Source organism: Letharia columbiana, assembly GCF_014066305.1.
Source record: "Letharia columbiana isolate WasteWater2 chromosome Unknown Sc0000006_s0, whole genome shotgun sequence".
In the NCBI taxonomy this organism is placed as follows: Eukaryota; Fungi; Ascomycota; class Lecanoromycetes; order Lecanorales; family Parmeliaceae; genus Letharia; species Letharia columbiana.
The window spans coordinates 347,364-366,159 of NW_023501042.1; the positions used below are offsets into that span (position 1 = coordinate 347,364).

General features: G+C 50.4%; 6 protein-coding genes across 6 annotated transcripts; 3 read left to right on the forward strand and 3 right to left on the reverse strand.

Moving 5' to 3' along the window:
* Positions 1 to 160: 160 nt before the first annotated feature.
* Positions 161 to 1,177, forward strand: HO173_002819 (uncharacterized protein; the record flags this gene model as incomplete). Its single annotated transcript, XM_037304750.1, has 1 exon — positions 161 to 1,177. One exon carries the CDS (start codon positions 161 to 163, stop codon positions 1,175 to 1,177), a length of 1,017 nt encoding a protein of 338 aa, XP_037168243.1.
* Positions 1,178 to 1,528: 351 nt separating this feature from the next.
* On the reverse strand, positions 1,529 to 1,978 carry HO173_002820 (uncharacterized protein; the record flags this gene model as incomplete). The annotated part of the gene is made up of 1 exon (XM_037304751.1): positions 1,529 to 1,978. One exon carries the CDS (start codon positions 1,976 to 1,978, stop codon positions 1,529 to 1,531), a length of 450 nt encoding a protein of 149 aa, XP_037168244.1.
* Positions 1,979 to 3,445: 1,467 nt separating this feature from the next.
* Positions 3,446 to 5,164, reverse strand: HO173_002821 (uncharacterized protein; the record flags this gene model as incomplete). The annotated part of the gene is made up of 4 exons (XM_037304752.1): positions 3,446 to 4,584; positions 4,639 to 4,776; positions 4,837 to 4,930; positions 5,006 to 5,164. The coding sequence occupies 4 exons, from the start codon at positions 5,162 to 5,164 to the stop codon at positions 3,446 to 3,448; spliced, it is 1,530 nt and encodes a 509-aa protein (XP_037168245.1).
* A 1,558-nt stretch (positions 5,165 to 6,722) lies between these two features.
* Positions 6,723 to 8,724, forward strand: HO173_002822 (uncharacterized protein; the record flags this gene model as incomplete). Its single annotated transcript, XM_037304753.1, has 6 exons — positions 6,723 to 6,857; positions 6,911 to 7,484; positions 7,670 to 7,856; positions 8,012 to 8,139; positions 8,293 to 8,519; positions 8,620 to 8,724. 6 exons carry the CDS (start codon positions 6,723 to 6,725, stop codon positions 8,722 to 8,724), a joined length of 1,356 nt encoding a protein of 451 aa, XP_037168246.1.
* Positions 8,725 to 9,932: 1,208 nt separating this feature from the next.
* HO173_002823 (uncharacterized protein) lies at positions 9,933 to 10,902 on the reverse strand (the record flags this gene model as incomplete). The annotated part of the gene is made up of 3 exons (XM_037304754.1): positions 9,933 to 9,968; positions 10,035 to 10,675; positions 10,839 to 10,902. 3 exons carry the CDS (start codon positions 10,900 to 10,902, stop codon positions 9,933 to 9,935), a joined length of 741 nt encoding a protein of 246 aa, XP_037168247.1.
* A 5,062-nt stretch (positions 10,903 to 15,964) lies between these two features.
* Positions 15,965 to 17,625, forward strand: HO173_002824 (uncharacterized protein; the record flags this gene model as incomplete). Its single annotated transcript, XM_037304755.1, has 3 exons — positions 15,965 to 16,320; positions 16,371 to 17,373; positions 17,425 to 17,625. 3 exons carry the CDS (start codon positions 15,965 to 15,967, stop codon positions 17,623 to 17,625), a joined length of 1,560 nt encoding a protein of 519 aa, XP_037168248.1.
* Positions 17,626 to 18,796: the final 1,171 nt, after the last annotated feature.

The window sequence follows — 18,796 nt, forward strand, 5'->3', positions numbered from 1 at the left end:
TTGCACCCACACCCATCCACACCCATCCCATACTGATCTTCCTTCACTTTCTCATACCCCTGACCAGCCTTCGCTAACCCACCTCTCCAAATTGACGGTTCGGGACCAGCATACACTGAATACTCGACCTCGCCATCAACGAACCTTGCAACTTCCCACAATGGCAGCGGCGTTCCTCAGCCAGCTGCTTAGAGTCGAGAACAGCGTGGAGCCCAACAGCAGCGACCGATGCATCGTCTGTCTAACAGAATGCGGCACGCTTTGTGACGAGAGCGGCATCGTCGAGTGGGAAATGCGCCTCCCGTGCGACCACAAGGTAGGCTCCCGATGCATTGCCACCTGGCTTGATCCCACAGGCGCCGCCAACAATTCGTGCCCCGTATGTCGGTATGTCTTCTTTCCCGCACAGCCTCGGCCGTACCTCGAGCATGGGATTATAGAAGAAGATCACTTTGACATGTCAGATGGTGGTGAGTACGACGGTCCTGGATCGCCAAACTACAACGCTGACAACGCTTGGACTTTCAACCCTGTCAATCGGGATTTCGGCCGCCTGTATTATCATGGAGCGGAGGATGACGACGATCAAGGTTGGGGGCCAGACATTGGCGGAGGCAATATTCCAGGATCGCCAGGCTACAGCCCCCGATCCTCTGACAGCGCTCCGAGATCCCCCGTCAGCTCGAATCTCGAACACCAAGGAAACACTATGGCGGAGGACGACGACGACGACGACGACGAAGAGGTGCCTGAAGAGGATATCCACGAGGGAGCGAGGGTGACGAGCGAGGTCGAATACCGCCCCAGCACCGACCTGCAGACCGTAAAAGCCATGTGCGAAACCTACAGCTACCGGCTCAACTTCACCTCCAGCTCGAAGACGATCGCCGTCTCCCAGCGCTTCGCCGAGAAGATCCACGTCGCGTGCGCGCTCGCGGGCCACGCTCCGCCGTCCGTCGCGGCGGTCGCCGTCTTCGTGGCGTCACACCTCGCGGGCGCGCCGAAGACGGCGCACTGGGTGTCCCTGATGTCGGGCGTCGACGCGGACGCCATCGCCGGCCTTTATTGGTTCGTTTGCCCGGCGCGGGTGCGTGCTGAGCTTGTGGACGAGGAGATGCTCGCGATGATTGATAGGGGCGATCGGGAGACTGTTCTTGGGTTTCTGCCGGGAGCGTGAGCGTTTGGTGGGGGGTTAGATGGGCGAGAGGGGGCAGGAGATGGCGGTAGTTTGTGCTAAGGTTTGAAAATACTTGATGCAATGATGTAGAATGGGACGAAATATCAGATCGTAAGTCTTCAACATTTTCGAGGATGAACAAACGTTCATTTTGTTAGGGTTTCATGAGTGCAATGCAGGAGAAGCGGTCAGTGTTGGAATGCAAATCGGTTTGTTCACAAAAGAGAGCAAGTTGAGATTGATTCCTATCTCCCAAAATTCGATGTGTAATTGAGCAGCAAAACTCTTCCACATCATCATCACTCCACCAACTCCAACTCCCACCATCAGCTCGACTCACCAGCAAGTTACCTACCATTCACTATCCTCCTCGGAACTCTCCTCCATCCTAATCCGCTTGCCCCTCCCCATCCCGTCGTCCCTCATCTTTCTCTTCTCCCCCACCCTCGGCGCAGCAGTAATCGTTCCATACGAGGATTCTGCCCAATCAACCTCGAGCATCTGCCTCAAAATTGCCCGGTTGACCGACTGTTTTTTCGCTCGCTTAGCCGAGACAGTGCGCGTTACGTACCGCCCGTAGGGATAGTCCTTCAATGGGTCTTGGCTGTCGAGCAGCGGACGGGTCTCCTGGTCGATGAAGATTGGGCTGTTTTCTTCGCAGTCGCACTCATAGTGGAGACCTGTCATGCTGACGACGACGAGGGCAAAGGCGGCGAAAAGAGCTAGGATGAAAATGACAAGGCCGAAAGTATAGGGGTGGGTGTTGGTGGTGAGGATGACGGAGTTGATGAAGTCAGACATTGTCACAGGGGAGGTCTCTCTTGGTTGGATGCTTGTCTGCTGAGACTTGGTATGCAACTGGATTGAGGGAGAGAGGGAGGTAAGTTGGAGTCTGGAGAGTTTAGAGCTGGGGGTTGTTGGATGCAACGACGGGGACGTGGGGGATTCTTAAGGAGAGGAAAGACAATGCTGGCTCACAATGCTTTGTCGGCCTCGGTTGAAAAAGAAAGTCCTTTGTGCCGGAACATGGCGATTGTGTATTCCAACAAGAGGACAATGCGTAGAAAGGAGCGCAAATATGGAGGGGGAGAGAATGGTTTCTTTGTTGACCGAATCCTTCTCTCCGATGCTGGTATACATGGGACATGTGCCGATTGAAAGGGGAAGATTTCGGGACAGAAATGGAATGGCGGCATGAAGGTTCTCGAGGTCAGCAAAGTCAGCGATGATCCGTTTTTTCGGGGAATGTGAAGACCTGGAAGCTCCTCATAGGGAAAGTCGGTTTAGAGTACAGACGCGGGCATTTCTGAGAACCTCTTCTCAAACAATAGCACAACAATCTTCTGACAAGCTCCGCTGACCTTCTGTAGCTTGACCAAAGTCTAACGTACTAAAAGAGCTTAGCTTCCGGGTTGATTCAGTTGTTGAATGGATGGTGTAGCCTTCACTGGTAGAAATGTAACATGTTGTGGACGAAGGCGCAGTAGGTGGACGTTGTGTCAATGCGAGTCGACAGTATGCCCGTGTTCAGACAGGCCACTTGGTTCCTTAGCTGACTGCAAGTTCGTAGCCTCAAGCCATCTCAAATTCCTCCGCCGCTTCTGTCTTTGTACGTCGCTGCCAGCTATCAGGACGACTCCACTATGAATAGATGAACGGAAGGGTAAGACCTACAAACGAGTAGAGTCGGTATAAGTGTACTATCAGCGCTGCACCGCTGAAAAAACCGAATACTAAGAGGAGAATTGTCGCGGTCTGAATTCCAGGCCCATCCCACCAGTGCCTGGCTTGTACTCGGGTGACTTCAACGATACTGTTGGATGACGCGAGCCCCATATTCCGAATTGGAAGGGCCTGAGTTGTGGCAACGAGGCCGAACACCACGAAGACGAGGACTACTACCACATGAAGAGGTAGAGCGGAATGCATACTGGCGATTGAAGAACTTTTTGGTGGGTATGAAGTTGATGTTTTGATGCTGCCCAATGAACATCAAACCACTGTGTGGTCGCCTTTCAGCAGAGAGTGGAGTAGCTAGATATCGAACTGAAGGGACTCAACTACTTCGGTGCTATCGTTAGGTGTTACAGACACTTTTCAGAACCGTCAAGACGACTCGAGTGCTTGGAGACTTAATGATAGATGTGGAAAAGTCAGGCTGTGTATTCCTGAAATGGTGTTCCGTTGAGGTAAAACCCAGGAGACGTTCTTAAATGCAGTGCGACAAAAGCACGAGAAGCAGTGGGGGCTTGCCTAATTCTAAGATCCTCATTTAATCCAAGGCAGTGAGAAAGTGCCAACCCACTCTTCAACTTCCCTCCTCAGCTCAACAACCTCCCGCACTTCATTGCCATCACCAAGGAATTCCACGAAGGCTTTCACGCTTCCAGGATTCTTCCGTCCCTTCGCCTCAGACTCGTCCTTGGCCTTTTTGTCCAGATGCTGCGTTATTGTTACAGCACGATCAACAATTTCAGCAACTCTTGTAAAATCGTCCGGCAACAATCCTCGGGTGGTCATAGCAGGTGAGCCCATTCGCAGTCCGCCTGGTTTCATAGCTGACTTGTCGCCCGGTACAGTGTTCTTGTTGCTGGCAACGCCCACGAGCTCAAGCACACGTTCTACACGGGCTCCATCTACGCCTTTGTTCTTGAGGTCGACGAGCACCAAGTGATTATCAGTGCCTCCCGAGACAACACTATATCCTAGGCCGCCCTTCTCCTTAGAATTGCCCAAGCGCTCGGCCAGAGCCTTTGCGTTCAACAACACGGTTTTCTGATAGTCCTTAAACTCGCGGCTCTGCGCCTGATGTAGAGCAACTGAAAGAGCTGTGATGGTGTGGTTATGAGGCCCGCCCTGGTGACCTGGAAAGACCGAAGCATTGATTGGACCTTCGAGGTCGTACATCTCTGGGTGGCCTTTCTTATCCTGTCTACGGACGCCCTTGCGGAAGAATATCATGGCCCCTCTCGGACCTCTCAGCGACTTGTGGGTAGTAGTAGTGACGACGTCTGAGTGGGGGAATGGAGAAGGAATGACACCTCCGGCCACAAGGCCTGATATATGAGCCATGTCGCTAAGCAGATATGCCCCCACCTTTTCTGCAATCTCTCTCATCTGTGCATATTCGATAAGTCTGCTATACGCTGAAGTACCGGCGATGATGATTCTTGGGCGGTACAGCATCGCCAGCTCTTCGAGCTTCTGGTAGTCGATAAGACCCGTCGACTCGTCAAGTCTATAAGGTAGGGTCTCGAAATACTTTGAGATCGCGGATATCTTCTTGGTGGGAGTCTGGTATCCGTGAGACAGATGTCCGCCGTGAGGGAGATCAAGACCCATGATTCGATCATGCGAATTAAGAAGAGCAGAGTAGGCATAAAGATTTGCGGGTGATCCAGAGAGGGCTATTGATTCGCACGTTAGCAAGGCACGCACGTCAAGTCCGCTCAAGAGCGTACGTTGCACATTGACTCCCCATTCTTCCTCGCTTAGGCCAAACGTCTCCAAAGCTCTTTGTTGGCAAAGTCTCTCTGACTCGTCTATGTGCTCATTACCGCCATAGTATCGGGCCCCTGGGTACCCTTCCGAGTACTTGTCTATTTGTTGAATCCCTTTCAGCTCTCATTTCTCCTATGCATAACTTTAAAGAGGCGTACTTTGCATGATACTGCCCAAGGCATCGAGAACTGCTTGTGAAGTGAAGTTTTCGGAGGGTATGAGGTTGATGAAGTGTTTCTGCCGTCTTTTCTCCTATATATCATGCGTCAGTGAGGATCCCTCTGGAGCCCATTGTGGGAAGCGGTTGTCGTTTGGATGATAGCGTACCCTTTGAAGTATTTCATAAACAGCAGGGTCTGCTTCTTCCAGATTTGCAGCCAATAGCTTAGACATCATCAGAATCATTATACATGGAGTTCCCACAAAAACGGTACCTTGTGCTGACCTTCCAAACTCATAGAGGCCGTGCCTCGCCTCGACAGCCATTGCCACTGCTGGGAGCCCAGGGACTGGATAGATGGAGACCTCCGGGCAGCAGCATAAAATGTACGAGACCAACATCTGGTACATACAGACATGTTCATATTGAACATTGATGGTGCAAGCTGATGCTTCAGAGCATGCAAAGCTTCACCTCATGATCAACCTGAAGTATATGAGTGGGGACTGGAAGGTAGGCCTCATGCTTAGCGGCGGGATCTCGCGGGATCTAAGACGATTTTGTGATCGTGCCTGTCTTAAAATCCTGTGCCCACAAAGCTTTCGTCCAACAAACAACTACAATCCAAGATGATGAGATGACTTCTATGGCTGCTGCAGCACTCACTTGGACAGTGCAAGCTCTCTGATGTGGGCTATGCTGAGATGTCCTGGGTCCAACTCACCACCTTACAAGGGACATTATGAGATTTTCTGATTGGACGTGTTGTTGTTACTACTTTCTTAGAGCTGCAGACCTACCGGCTCTCTATATCCCCTTCACCCTATGCATGCCTCTATTGCAAGCCCAGTCACGATACCGCCATACAGCTATAGAATCGCCAACCCTGTCAAGACGAGCATACTGTCTTATTCTTCCTCCACCATGGTATACAATTGAAATGACCCCTATCCAGCTCTTTGTTCGGTTCTGACCTATGTTACCTTGCGTTGAAGGTTGCCCAGGATTGCCACTTGAAGGGCCCGAATGCTCCCACACCGTTTCGTTGTGCATCACGCTCTCCTTGGGGGAATCAGAAAGCCCGACAAAGATGAAGTCTCCTCCTACCATGTAATGAGGCTAGCTCTGGAAGAATACGATTCATGTTAAGTCTCTCAAACCGTCAAATGTTGAATCTGTCTGCTTTTGTCTATCATGCTTGTCGTCTCTGTCTCTGCCGTTTGCAATTCATGTCTCTTTTCAATTGACAAAGAAGAACGATGAGTAGCGTCGTCAAATCCGACTGCTACTCAATCAAAGCCAATCTTTTTTCTTTGTTCTAATTGCACATGAAGCCTTTACCCCATGGTCATGGTTAAATAATGATGAAATGGAAAAAGAATCTGAGGATAGTGTGGACGATGGCCGCATCCTTTCTCTTGGTTATTGGTCATTGGCTATGTAAAAGTTATGGATGCCTATGCATCACGTTTCGCGAGAGCCAAGTAGGAGAAAGTGGTGCCTTCATCACTTTAGGTGTGGCATGCCAAGCTTAGGATGGAGAGGAAGGTAAGGTACCTTATACCTTAAGGCAGTTTAAGCATCCTCGGCCCCGCCGCCAACGGCACCCGCGTTGTGCGACTTCCCGTTCCTACTAGGAACATCTACCCTTGAAATTTCACAATCCACTTCTACCAGTCACAACCTCTGTCTATCACCAACCTTATCGAATCCATCCTCGCGACTGACTCACAAGCTGTCCCTCGGTGCAGCCACTGTCCTCGAGCTGACTGTGAACCAAACGCGCTCGTCACCGTACGGTAGTAGCACGAGGTAGCCATCATCCTTGTGTTGACCAATCACAACATTTTGAGCTCATCACACGAATACTCATACAAATCGCAGATGGCCACCAATGGTCCCCCCACTTACCCACCTCTTCCGTCTTTCATGCCAATGGCAAGCTCCAGTTATACTAACGCTCGCCCACCTATTGTGAAACCTCGCCCTCAGGTAAATAAGGAGAAGCAAGTCCCACAGGTAGATTACTCCGACCTTCAGGTTACGTGTCAAAATTTTAACTCTCAATACAGAACCCTGCCGTCACCACTGCAATGCCCAGTTCGCGCGGCGATAGGCCCAAGCGTTCAGCAAAGCAAGTCCGTCTGAAAACCGGGTATGTCGATTCAAGCACCTTGCTCTTCGACAGCGACGATGAAGGCATCGATGATGCCAAGAGTAAATATGACCATGACAGCGAGGACGAAGGCAAGAGTGAGGATGATGATGAAGATCGCCACATCGTCAAGAAGCCTCGTCTTGGAGGAAAGCCCAAGGCTCAAGCTAAGAAGAAGGTTTCCCCACCGCCGCCAGACTCATCGTGTCTGGCTTACTACCCAGGGATCTATGCAGCCGTTCAGAAATGGAACAAGATGCTCGGCTTACCACCTCCTCACCCGATGAGTGAAGCGTCCACCAACAAGATGCCAGAGCGTGAGGTCGATTCGCCTGAGGCACAGGTTGCGAAAACTGTGGCGACCTATGGTTTCGGGGCCCTCGATGCCGTGCCCCCTGGTTTCAGACTAGTACCCTCTAATGCCATCAAGAAGAACTCATCTTATGATGAGACAAAGGCTGGTTTTGAGAAGCTTCCAGGAGAGATCCGCAGTATGTCCTTCCCTCTTGAGCTTCTTTCCCCATCGCGTAACACTACAAGTACTGCCACACGCAGCGCGTTCGCAGCTACAATGGTCGAGCCTCGCATCGAAGAGCTCACTCGACTCCCAAGGCTGATTTCGGTGCCCAAATTTTCGTCTAGAAGAAGAAATGCTAACCCCGAGGTATTAATCTAGATAAGATCTACGCCCTTGTTTTCGAGAAAGAGGCGCCCATCGACTTCACGAACCGCGGCGGCTTTGCCCACTCAGCTGCTTTCCTTCGCGTCAATAAAGTCGTCTACAACGAAGCTCGCGCGTTCATCTATGGCGGAAACCGCTTTGTCTTTGGTTACAATCATACCAAATCTGGAGCCTACTTTGAGTACGTTCATTTCAGAGCTGGCCCTTCCTATCTAGTATTGGAATTGAGTTGCAAGACAAGTTCCGGAGGCAAGAGGACCTTTCTACTCCCGAGACCTGTCTTGCAACTCCATGTCCTACCTCAAATAAGCAATGCTGACTCCCAAATTCGCGTAGACCTGTATGGAATGAGCTCGGTTGGACCCACGTTCGTCGCTTCTTGACGGATATTGGACCTAAGAACATCAGCCTAATCCAAACTGTCGGTGTATTCTTCTACGACGCTAGTCAGTCGGGCAACCCAGGTATGATACCATTTCAGTAGAGAGATACCTTCCTATTGAGTTGAAACGGGAAGGTTGTTTGCCCCAGTCATTTTCCTCAGAGCTGTTTCACGACTCAATTTTGTGCTATGAGGAGTGCCTCTTTCATTGGGCATGCTGACTCCAGAGTTTTAGGCACGACTACGAACCAGCGTCGCTATACTTACGACAAGGACCTCCTATGGATCCTCGATCATCTGAGCCAACACGGCAAAATTCTAAAGCTCAAGTTGGGTTTCTGCGGACGCCGCAAAGTTAGAATGAGCACTAGAGATAAGGACTTCCTGATTGCTTTGAAGGGTGTCAAGACGGACAAGCTCGAAATTGGAAATCCTACTTGCGATGGGGAGGGCAAGTTTGACGTACGTTTCTCGCAGTCCATGTTTCCTCTGTCAATCCAGTTTTTTTTCTTTCATTCTGGAAAGCCTTGCACAATCAATCCTAACTCTGAATTTTTGACAGAGACATACCCATGACAGACTCGATGAGTTGGTTGAGGAATCGCTCAGAGATGTGATGGTCCGTCCTCTACCGCTGAAGGACCTTGATCCACGCCTGGAGTTTTGAAGTCAAGCGAAGAGCTTCACCGCTGCTTTGGAGGTAATTCTATAGCCTTTATGAATTTCCCGCATGGGCTAACCTGCTGCAGTAAACCACGAAAGCCTTCTCTGTGCTCAGATCCAATCAACATCAACAGAATCCTCTACATGTTCCACAGACCCACCACAGGGTACTCCGTACTAATGTCTGGACCAAGGAAGCATACATGAAAGATTACACCACTCCTAATTCTGCACGAATACTTCGGCCTGTTCAATCATGACCCCTTGCTCTAAGCTTATGCTTCGACCAGAGGAAGCGAGTCTCGACGATCACATCAATTTCACTTCTGGACCAGGTCCTTGACGATGTTTAATACTAGCTAGTCTTTATGTTACGAGAAGCATCCTACACTGTCTGCATCCACCGGAGAAGCGATCATGGCTGCCAGAGCATTCTTCATCTTCACGGAACGGACTCGTTCACGGCACAGACTAATCCTTTTTCCCAATGGCTTAGCAGAGGGATGCACAATGTACAACCCTTCTGCATCCTTCGCTCCGTGTGCATGCACGAGCAGGCAGCCTTTTCCGACAGCATCTTTCACTTCTCGGCAGACTTTTCGATGGAACGTGTACATTTACAAAAGCTTGCATTTGCTCCTAGACTGATCAATAGAATCCTACAAGTCACTCCATTTTGCTTGTGACGCATAAGTAACCGTTGTCAGCTGGCCAGTAAGCCACCACTTTGCCCTTGCTTCCTCGCCGTATCACCTTCCCATTAGCCACTCCACTACTTGGTGTATTTCTTTTCAAACGCGGAATCATCTACACGTCACATTTTGATTCCACATTGCCAAGCATGATCAAGCACCCATCAACGTAAACAGTCCGTGTATTGCGCACTACCTCAACTAAGTCTAGTCCTTGATCAAATTGTTGCTTTGCGTGAAGAATCGAAGGTACATTAATTGGATGTGTAAAAAGCAGCATAATGAAAGAGTGGTGTCTGCAATGAGAGAAAACAGATGTGCTGTGGCCATGTATGCTCTGCTCCTGCAATGCTCATGAACGAGAAAAGAAAGCGCAATGCAATGATGTCTGTGTACTGATATCCATCACTCGTTGCTTCTGTTGTTGACGCTACCTCTATTTGCATACCCACAAGCATTCCCTTCAATATCACTATTGCGAAGTCAGGCCTAAGCATCATCGAGGACTGCAGGGTAGGCCTTAAGCGTAGTAGGCATAGCCGCCGCCGTAGTGAGCCTGTGTAAATTCCATCAGTATACCTCTCATCACTTTCGGCTCATGGAAGAACGACAAGCGACTTACACTACGCTTGGGCTTCTTGTGGTGAAAGTAGTACTCGGAAGGGATTCCCGTAGGAGCGGTGTACGTGACGAAGGACGATGGCGCTGAGGCGAGGCCTGTTGATCCGGCGGTGCCACTGGCTGATATGGTCTTCGCAGATGGGTCTCCGGTGGATGCGATGGTTTTCTTTGCTGAAGGGTCTCCGGTCGATGCGATGGTTGTTGTGTTACCCGAGACCTTGGTAGAGACAGCACTGCCTATGGTGCCCGATGGGTAAGAAGTAGAACGCGACAAAGACGATGGGAGAGGATATGGCCCGTGAGAAGGATAGTAGGTTGGGTATCCTGAGATGCTAGAATTGGATGTCTTGTATGGAGCCCCGCTGACTGTACCATATGTGGCATTGGCGGATGGAGTAGGACTGCCACTGATGGTAGTGGTGTTGGGGTCGGCACTGGTGCTTGAACTTCCAGTGGAAAACGGCGCGGTGCCTGAAGGGAAGTAGGAGCTCGATGAATAGTTCCCGTAAGGAGCAGATGTTGATGGGACAGTGGTACCGGGAGCGGTGCCACTCACACCAGTGGAGAGAGTGGGCGGACTGGTCCCAGTACCCGTAGTTTTCAAACTGGGGAATGAGAAGCCGCCATAACCATAGCCGTAACCTTTCAAGTATGTTAGCCTTAAGTCTCGTCCAAGAAAACAAATCGACACAAAGAACACAGAGTATTTGGCTCCGATCGATGAGTTCCGCTCAAAGCAGAACATCTCTTTGAAATCCGATTCTTCCACGTTGAGGGTAAGACAGAGAATCACTTTTCCACTCACCTTGTGGCTCTCCAAAGGCCAAGTTAAGGAAACCTCCCAGCCATGCCAGTCTTGTTAGTTGCATCTTGATTAACGATTCTCCTGCTCTGTTAGTAACAACGGTCGAGATGAATGTGAGCCAGCAGAAAAGGTCAAGCAAGATGTGGGTGATCCTGAGCTACCTGAAGCTTCCCTTATATAAGCTCCAGTGGAACTCCCACAGCTCCTGTCGGCCGAACAGGGTCTGAAAGATTGTCACGCAACTCTTTCCCCTCACCTGCACCTGACGCAGCCGTGATGCCGTAGAGCAAGGATCAGCGGAAAATTGGATCTGCTGAGATCCCAGATACATCTCATTCCTGGCGAGCATCGTCGCATTGGGAGGATCTCTCGAGTGCGTGGGGTCTGAGTAATGGACAGCGGTGAGCGGCCATCCCGCTGATTGGCGTAGGGAGATGCCACATAAGTGCATACCGAAGGAATCCGTTGCAAAGACCGCCAGTATCAATTCGATTCTTGATAGATGTGGGTCCAGCGTGCACGCACCCCGTGCATTAGCTTTGCATATATACCGGCACTACCAGATTGCAGTGCATACCCGTGAGCATCTAAAATGGGAATCCACAACTCAAACCTGCAGAGGAAATCTTGTTCAGGAGAATGGAGACGAAACAGCGGGGCTAATGACATTGTGCATATGTGAATGCTCACAAGGCTCAGATGCCGAGGAGCAGTGGTCGGAGAAAGTTATGACATATCAAATTGGCCAGAAACAGTTCCCTGCCTTCCTGAGTGGAGTCAAATGAAAGCGAGAGCAATCAAAGTGAAACAGTGTACTCCCGTATCCCTTTCACTCTCACAATCCTGAGAGCTCGGGAAGACTTGACCATGCGGCATAGTGCGTGTAAAAGCGTAGGCGCAAAGGATAGTGTTGATAGTCATTGGTGAGAAAAGGAGCCGTATCCGCAGCTGCCAGTAATCTAATCACGGCGACCGAACTCTAAATGACACGCCTTACATTCAGCTTTGTACCTGCTTCTAGTAAATTGGCAGGTCTAGCGCTTAGAGGCCAGGGACTGGCTCCTGTAGGTTGTAGCTATTCGTCCTTGATTGACTCTTCCTCGTTGCTCAGGAACGTCCAGCCACACGCAACATCTTTCTCGACAGTGCCCTCGGTTCCGAGATGGTCGGCAGTAGGAGACCAGACCCATCGAGTGTGCGCTGCCTCTCGCTGTACGAGGATGAATTACGCGTATTTATGAATTCATGTAGTCATCTTGAAATTCAAGTTCGGCTACCGACATGACGGTTGGGGGCTGCTTCGAAACGTTGCCGGCTTGAGGATCATTGGCAGCTGCAGCTCAGCTGCAACTCGACAATTGGAGGATGATCAATTGCCCATGGCGAGTCTTCTCACGCCTAAAGTGAGAACACCTTTCTCGCTCTAAGCGTGGCAAAGAGTGTTAACGTGCGTGGCTCTTTGTGGCGACGCCTTTCTTTAAATGCTGGCTGGATGGAGATATTCGGTGGTGCTCATGCTTACTTATGATGACGCTTGTGATCACGCCATTGCCGAGGAAGGCGCGGGTTCCTGGAAACAGCGTCGGTCATGATTTGCAAGGGAAGGCACAACAATGAACTTCTGGATGAACTGGCTGGGAGTAGAGGGTTAGGGGCTAGAGGGCTAGAGGACTACAGGGCTACCTTAGAGGTGTGGTTTGAGGCTTTTAAAATCAGGCACAGCCTCACAGGCTCGACGGGTTGATCCTCGCCTAGCTTCACGCGCTCTGCCGAAATTGGGACAAATATGATCCAATCAGTCTTACTACATAGCATGAATCTACACCCTAATAAATAAGGGTGGTGGTGGCATACCCCAAAAATAATCGGTTGCCTCATAGCGAGAAGTCACATCCTCTTCTCAATCGTGGTGGCATACGCTACAAGCCTACAACACACTGTGGCCTCATAGTCAGAGTCAAGTCTTGCCCCGCTAAATAGCTTCGTTCCAATCCAGCCATTAAGCACGCCATGTTTTCGTGCAAGTGGATCCCTGGCACAAACATTGACTGAAACTGATAAGAGAATCTCTGATAGGGTTACCATCTAGAACACGGCCCAAGATATTTCCAGTGGCCCAAGCGGTCACAAAATCCTTTTGACTGAGTCAATGATGCTATTCAGCAAAATCCTGTCTCCTCTCATGACAACCTGCGCGCTGACTCGCTCTTCCCTTTCCCAGACACCTCCGATGCCGCTCAGGCCGCTCAGTAACATTCCAGGCATACCCTCACTGCCATTTTCGACCAGACCTCATTTGGCCTCGAACTCAGAACGCGTCCAGAAGCCCGCCGAAGGATTTAGAGTCGTAGATCGCGATCCCAAGCTCGGAAACCGTCGGGGGTTTCATGGTCGAGCTTGAGGCAACGTAGCAGTCGTGTTGGTATCTGTCTACAGTTCTGACGCTGGGGTTGAGCTGCTCTAGTGCTGATACTCAACGCTTGAGGAACAAGACCACGAAAAATTGAAGCCTCGGAAATTGAAGGCTCCTGCAATTTACCGAGCGCTTGCGGTATAGGGGCTTACTCCGTCGACAGAAGTTCCCGCCGTGCTTGCTCCGTACTATCCTAACGCAAGAGCAGTCTATATTGAGTGTTGCGACAATGGGCCGTCCGTTGGGCTGTGGACTTGTGCCCCAAGGATGAACAATTTCACCACTCCCCACGATGGCAACGCCACCGTGCAACGTAAATTCTAAAGATGATTGACATATCCTAGGCCTTGAATGTGTTGCTAAGCTTGCAGTATAGAGACTCGAGGATGCATTGAGATCGTGGCAAAGGAAAGGCAAATGTGTAAACTTCGTTCGAATTGTCCGTGTATCAGATATCTGTGGCCAAAGGCCATATCAAGATCATCGCTTCACATCACAATTCCAAGAATACCGTCTCTTGGGAAAACGGCTCATGGCTAGAACATAATTGTTATTTTCTTGTCAATCGAAAACGATCATACAGCATACCAAGAAATCCTCCAGGTTTTCCTCTGGCTTTGATCCTTACAAGTAGTGGCAGACGACTGGAGCTAGATAAAGAAGACTTAGATGGATGGGCAAGTGAATGAGCGGGAGGCAGCGGCACGCCCGTCAGAGAGCTATACGAAGGGGATCATGTCCTGGAACTCTTTTCGAGAAGAGCGAAGTCTTCGGAGGCCTGTCACTGCCACTCCTTAGGCCCAGATGACTCTTCCTAGCGCACTTTAGTGAATTCCTCCGGCAAGGAAGCTCAAATATGTGCTGGGGCACGGGCTACCCAATAGTAGTGGAAAGCTTGTCGATACCGTTGGAAGACTACTCACAACAATTCATTACTAAATCAGTCTGATACTTCGGAGAGCTCTCTGACAGTCCTCGAATAATTAGAATGATTCTTATTAATTCTCAGGGGGGGAGATTCTCTAAAATCCCTCTGATCCTTCGAGGGCCCTTCGAGGGTTTCTACCGAAGTGGCTCTTCTCGCAAGCTCGATAATCTACGAAGACTAGAAGTAAATTTCTTATTCTTCATATATCTTCAGAATTACTCTATCGAATATAGTTTCTAAAAGCGTTATTTAAAAGCGTTGTTTAAAAGCGTATAACTACGGCTACAAGTATAATTCTATTGTATCTGTAATATGTAGCGATTAAGGAATGATAATATTTTACAATGCTTTCTCTTTGAGATATACGCGCGTTTAGCTCGAGATTGAAGAGATAAGATGAGTTTTAGCGTCAAAATCACGAACTCTGAGGATCTAATTGGTCAACTGTAGTTTATGGTTGTCGAACATTTTGTGATTTCAATCTTGAGTAAGAGAAAGCAAGCTTTCCAATCAGCCTGTCAGTTGGACGTCTGTGAGACGTTCCATTCTGGCCTCGGTAGAACGGGCGGGATATGCCCTGGGCTCTGAGGGAGTCGAGTCCATAGGATATGCTGATGCGTGTAAACGCCGACTTTAGGGTCTGAAATCGGTGTCGATTAGAATGGCAGACGCTACTGCGGGACTACTGCAAGCCACTTGCGCAGTTATCTCCACTAACCCCCATATAGAATAGGAGGTAAACAATGGAGACGCGCTCATGCCTCGCTCCCATGCTTTCGTCCCATGTTTCTTTCTGTCATCGTCGCTTTCTACCACCTTCTATCATTGTCGACTCCCTCTTCCCCTCCACAGCCCAAATTGCCTAGCACATAGCCGGGATCATGTCGCGCCTCCTTAACAACCCCCAAATATCGGACATTTCCGACGCCCGTTTAAGCCCTCCTTGCGGATGAGATCACCGCGGCAGGTGATCTCATTATGGCCTCGAACGAGTTGAAGAGCTGGATGACGAGATCTACTGCGATTGCGAGTTCTTTCGCAAATACCAACTACCGTGTCGCGATATTTGGGCTCAGTATCAGTCTTTGGGACGCTGGGGAGGATTTTGACCGCTGGGCGTTCTGTGGGAGGACTCGGGCTTTGGCTCTATGAGGGTATCACCTCGGAATACTACGAGAGGGGTATCGACGGTGAGATTGGGGCGCCGGCGAGGCGTCGACTTGATATGGCGGACTTTCGGAGGAGGTGTAGGCCAAGCATGGGGTGGTGGAAGGGGCAAAGATCCTCTGGGGGTCTCTACGACTGTGGATATGGGAACGACGGTAGCGACGTTAATCAATGATTGTCAGCCTCAAATGTGCCCAATTGGTGACGCATTGCCAGAAGATCGCGATTGTCGCACGATGTTTGCCTGGTTGCACGCGTTCCATTGTTTCTCCTTTCTTATGAGGAATGGTGGGAAGACTGCGCTTGGCTTCGTGCCTGCGTAGCTCTCCATTCTAATCGGGACCCTGAAATCTGCCAAGCCAAGCTGCCAAGCACGGATTCCTTGTTTTCGATTGCTTCATTTTGTTTGCGCGAACAGGGAGGACTCGTCCAAGTCTAGTTTGGAGGAGAGTTCTCCCATCTCGCGACCATAGAGTACAGGGCATGAAGCATTATTCATAGCATAGCTTTTATCCTCCTCACCTTCCTTTCTGTCTTGAGGAGAAGCCACAGACGCGGGTTGTTTACTCTGGAGAAGGACTTCCCTATACCTAAGACCTGGACCTAGGATCCGCGGCCATGATCATTACTTCCCTTCCAACCGTACTCCTCGTCCTCCTCCCCCTCATTACCGCAACAGCGGTCCGTCGAAGCATCCCACGGCCCGGCCAAGTAGGCCAAGAGCGGCCGTTGATCACCCCATCGCCGGCCAGCTGGGATCCAACCAAGACATACAAAAAGAGAGGCGTGGTCAGTGATCTTGCCGGGGATGTCAATTCCATACTCAGCGGCTTGGGTTCAGACATACCCTCATACGTCGCGTCAGGCGTGCCCAATTTCTTCCAGGGTTTTCCTACTGGGGCCGATGTGCAGAGTAGCTTGGGGCTCAACGATACTCAAGTCAAAGCGCTGCCGACACAGGTGCTGAACATACCGTGAGCCATGCTGCATATCTCCCTCACATGTCAGATACTGATAAGGCCAGTGGCTATGCCAATTGGACAGGTCAAGGCTGGAATCTTCGCTTCCACGGCAACGTCTTCAAGCAACCTAATATCACCGAACAGAGACTAGATGATCTTGCGAACGTATTCTTGGTCGGCACTTCCGTTGAAGATCTTCCACCATCCCAGGCTTCGCAGGCTCGAAACCTGACTGCTGAAATATTCATAATCCAGCAGAGCAACCAGAATGTGACCTTCAATCTCCAGCCCGCACCTACTGCAGGGGCCTCTGGAGAACAAGGCGGAGGCGGAGCCGTGACTCCACAAGGCGGAAGTCAACAGATTAAGTATCCAATTCCAACAGATGCGGAGGGAGACTTTGACGGCTTTGTCCAAATCAATGACGCTGGGCTCGATGCTGGCAACTCTACAAGCGAGATCCAGCGCCTGAATGTCTACACGGAGGGAGATGTGAATGGAAATGCAACTGCCTACCTTGTTCCTCCAACAGGTCTGGGGATCATTTCCGACATTGACGACATCCTACGCGTTACCCAGATCTACGAACCATCCTTGGGCCTCCTGAACACTTTTGCCAAGCCTTTCACTCCCTGGATGAATATGCCTGACATCTATGCCAACTGGTCGCGCACCCTTCCGAATTTTTGGTTCCATTACCTGACCACCACCCCTGAGCAAGTGACTCGCAATTACATGGATTTCATCTACAAGAATTACCCTGGCGGCTCCTTCGACGATCGTCCTTTGAACTTCAGCGACGTCAGCGCTACATTGAGCATCCGCAAGTTCTTACTCGATAAGGTCTTCCAGACCTTCCCACAACGAAAGTTCGTTCTAATTGCGGACACGAGCAATAGCGATGTTATGAGGGATTACCCAGCCATGGTAACAGATTACCCAGGCCAAGTACAATGCATCTTTCTCCGGAACACCACGAATACGGATCCCGGTGATAGATTCCCCTACGATACGAGCGGATTCAAGAATGTCCCAGCAAGCATGTACATGTTCTTCGTCGTACCTGTAGGATTAGCCCTCCTTCTTTACTGTCTTTGCGAAAGCTAACCATCCTAGGATGATCTCACAAACCTAGACATCGCCAACGGGCAGTGCGTCAACACTACCATCAAGCAGAACCTCACCTTTGGCTACCAGGGCTTACCTGATGGGATCAACCTTGGCAGTGCCAATAAGAAAGGCTCTGGAAGCTTGCTTGCGGCATCGACTACATGGGTGTTTGCAGCGGCGATGGGAGCGGCAATGTGGGCGCTGTAGCCCTGCAGAGATGATACAAATTGTACACTGCCAGTTTACATACAGTGCCACGAGCCATGGAGTAGCGGTCGTTTGTAGCGTTGGTAGATACCCTTTGTACAACACGCCTTGGTATTGCATAGCGGCACGCGGTGTCAACTCCTTACAGCAAGTTCTCCGTAAAGTCAAGAAAAGACAAGGCATCCAAGCCTCATTACCAAAACTTCCCCCGCAAGCCAGAGCCATCAACGCTTACCGCAGTGAGGCTTTCGGTCCAGCCCGGCGTCATCCGAGCAGATCGAAAACCTCACATGCTACAGCTTTCCATCCGGTATAGGGGGGCATCCGAGAGCGACTCTCTGGCCTCACAATGCCCATCAAAAGTCAGCGGTACATTTGTAGAACTCTTCCCTGTGGCTGCGCTCCAGTCCACATCCGACGCTTCCCCCAAAGCACAGCTGTGGACGATGGAGTCATTGGGGCTACGAGTAGGTCCACTGGGCCAACGCAACGCCACTCGAAGTGGTAGGAACCGCAAGGACACTTGGCTTCATGCTGACTATTACTGCACAGTCTTGGATGGAGAACCATATGCATACCATTCAAGTGGCTTCATAGCCACTGTACTAAGTCGTCGTACGTACATGAATACATACAGGCATGCATGTAATCCACGGCCCCCACGCCCCCTCCTTCGCCCAATGCTAGCAATGCAACCGCCCAACCCGCCCAGCAGATGGTGTGCTTTGTGTCCCATGGCATGCTCGCGCAATAAGTACGATGGTGTCTAGATCAGACAGACAGATAGCCGACCCCGAGAGTATATGGTATGCTTCGCTCACTGATGCCGCCCAGAAACGCCGGATCGAAAGCAGCAGAGATATTAGACAGATGATAGTAGATCAGACATGGATTCATATGAAACGAATGTATGTGTCGGCTGAGCGGGACAGCTTGACCGCTTCAGCGCGGAGGTAGCACGCGTGTGTGAACGTGATTGCAAAGCCTGTTCGGCGTTAGTGGTATCTATTGCGAGAACGATGGCGATATATGCTGGATTCGATATGTAGAGGCCGCCGCGTGAATAATGCATTTGATGAAAAGGTCTGCCCGGTATGATAAATTGCGATGGACGATGGAGGTATGTTGAGGATTGGTAATCGTAGACACGCGAAGAGATGTCTCGATGATT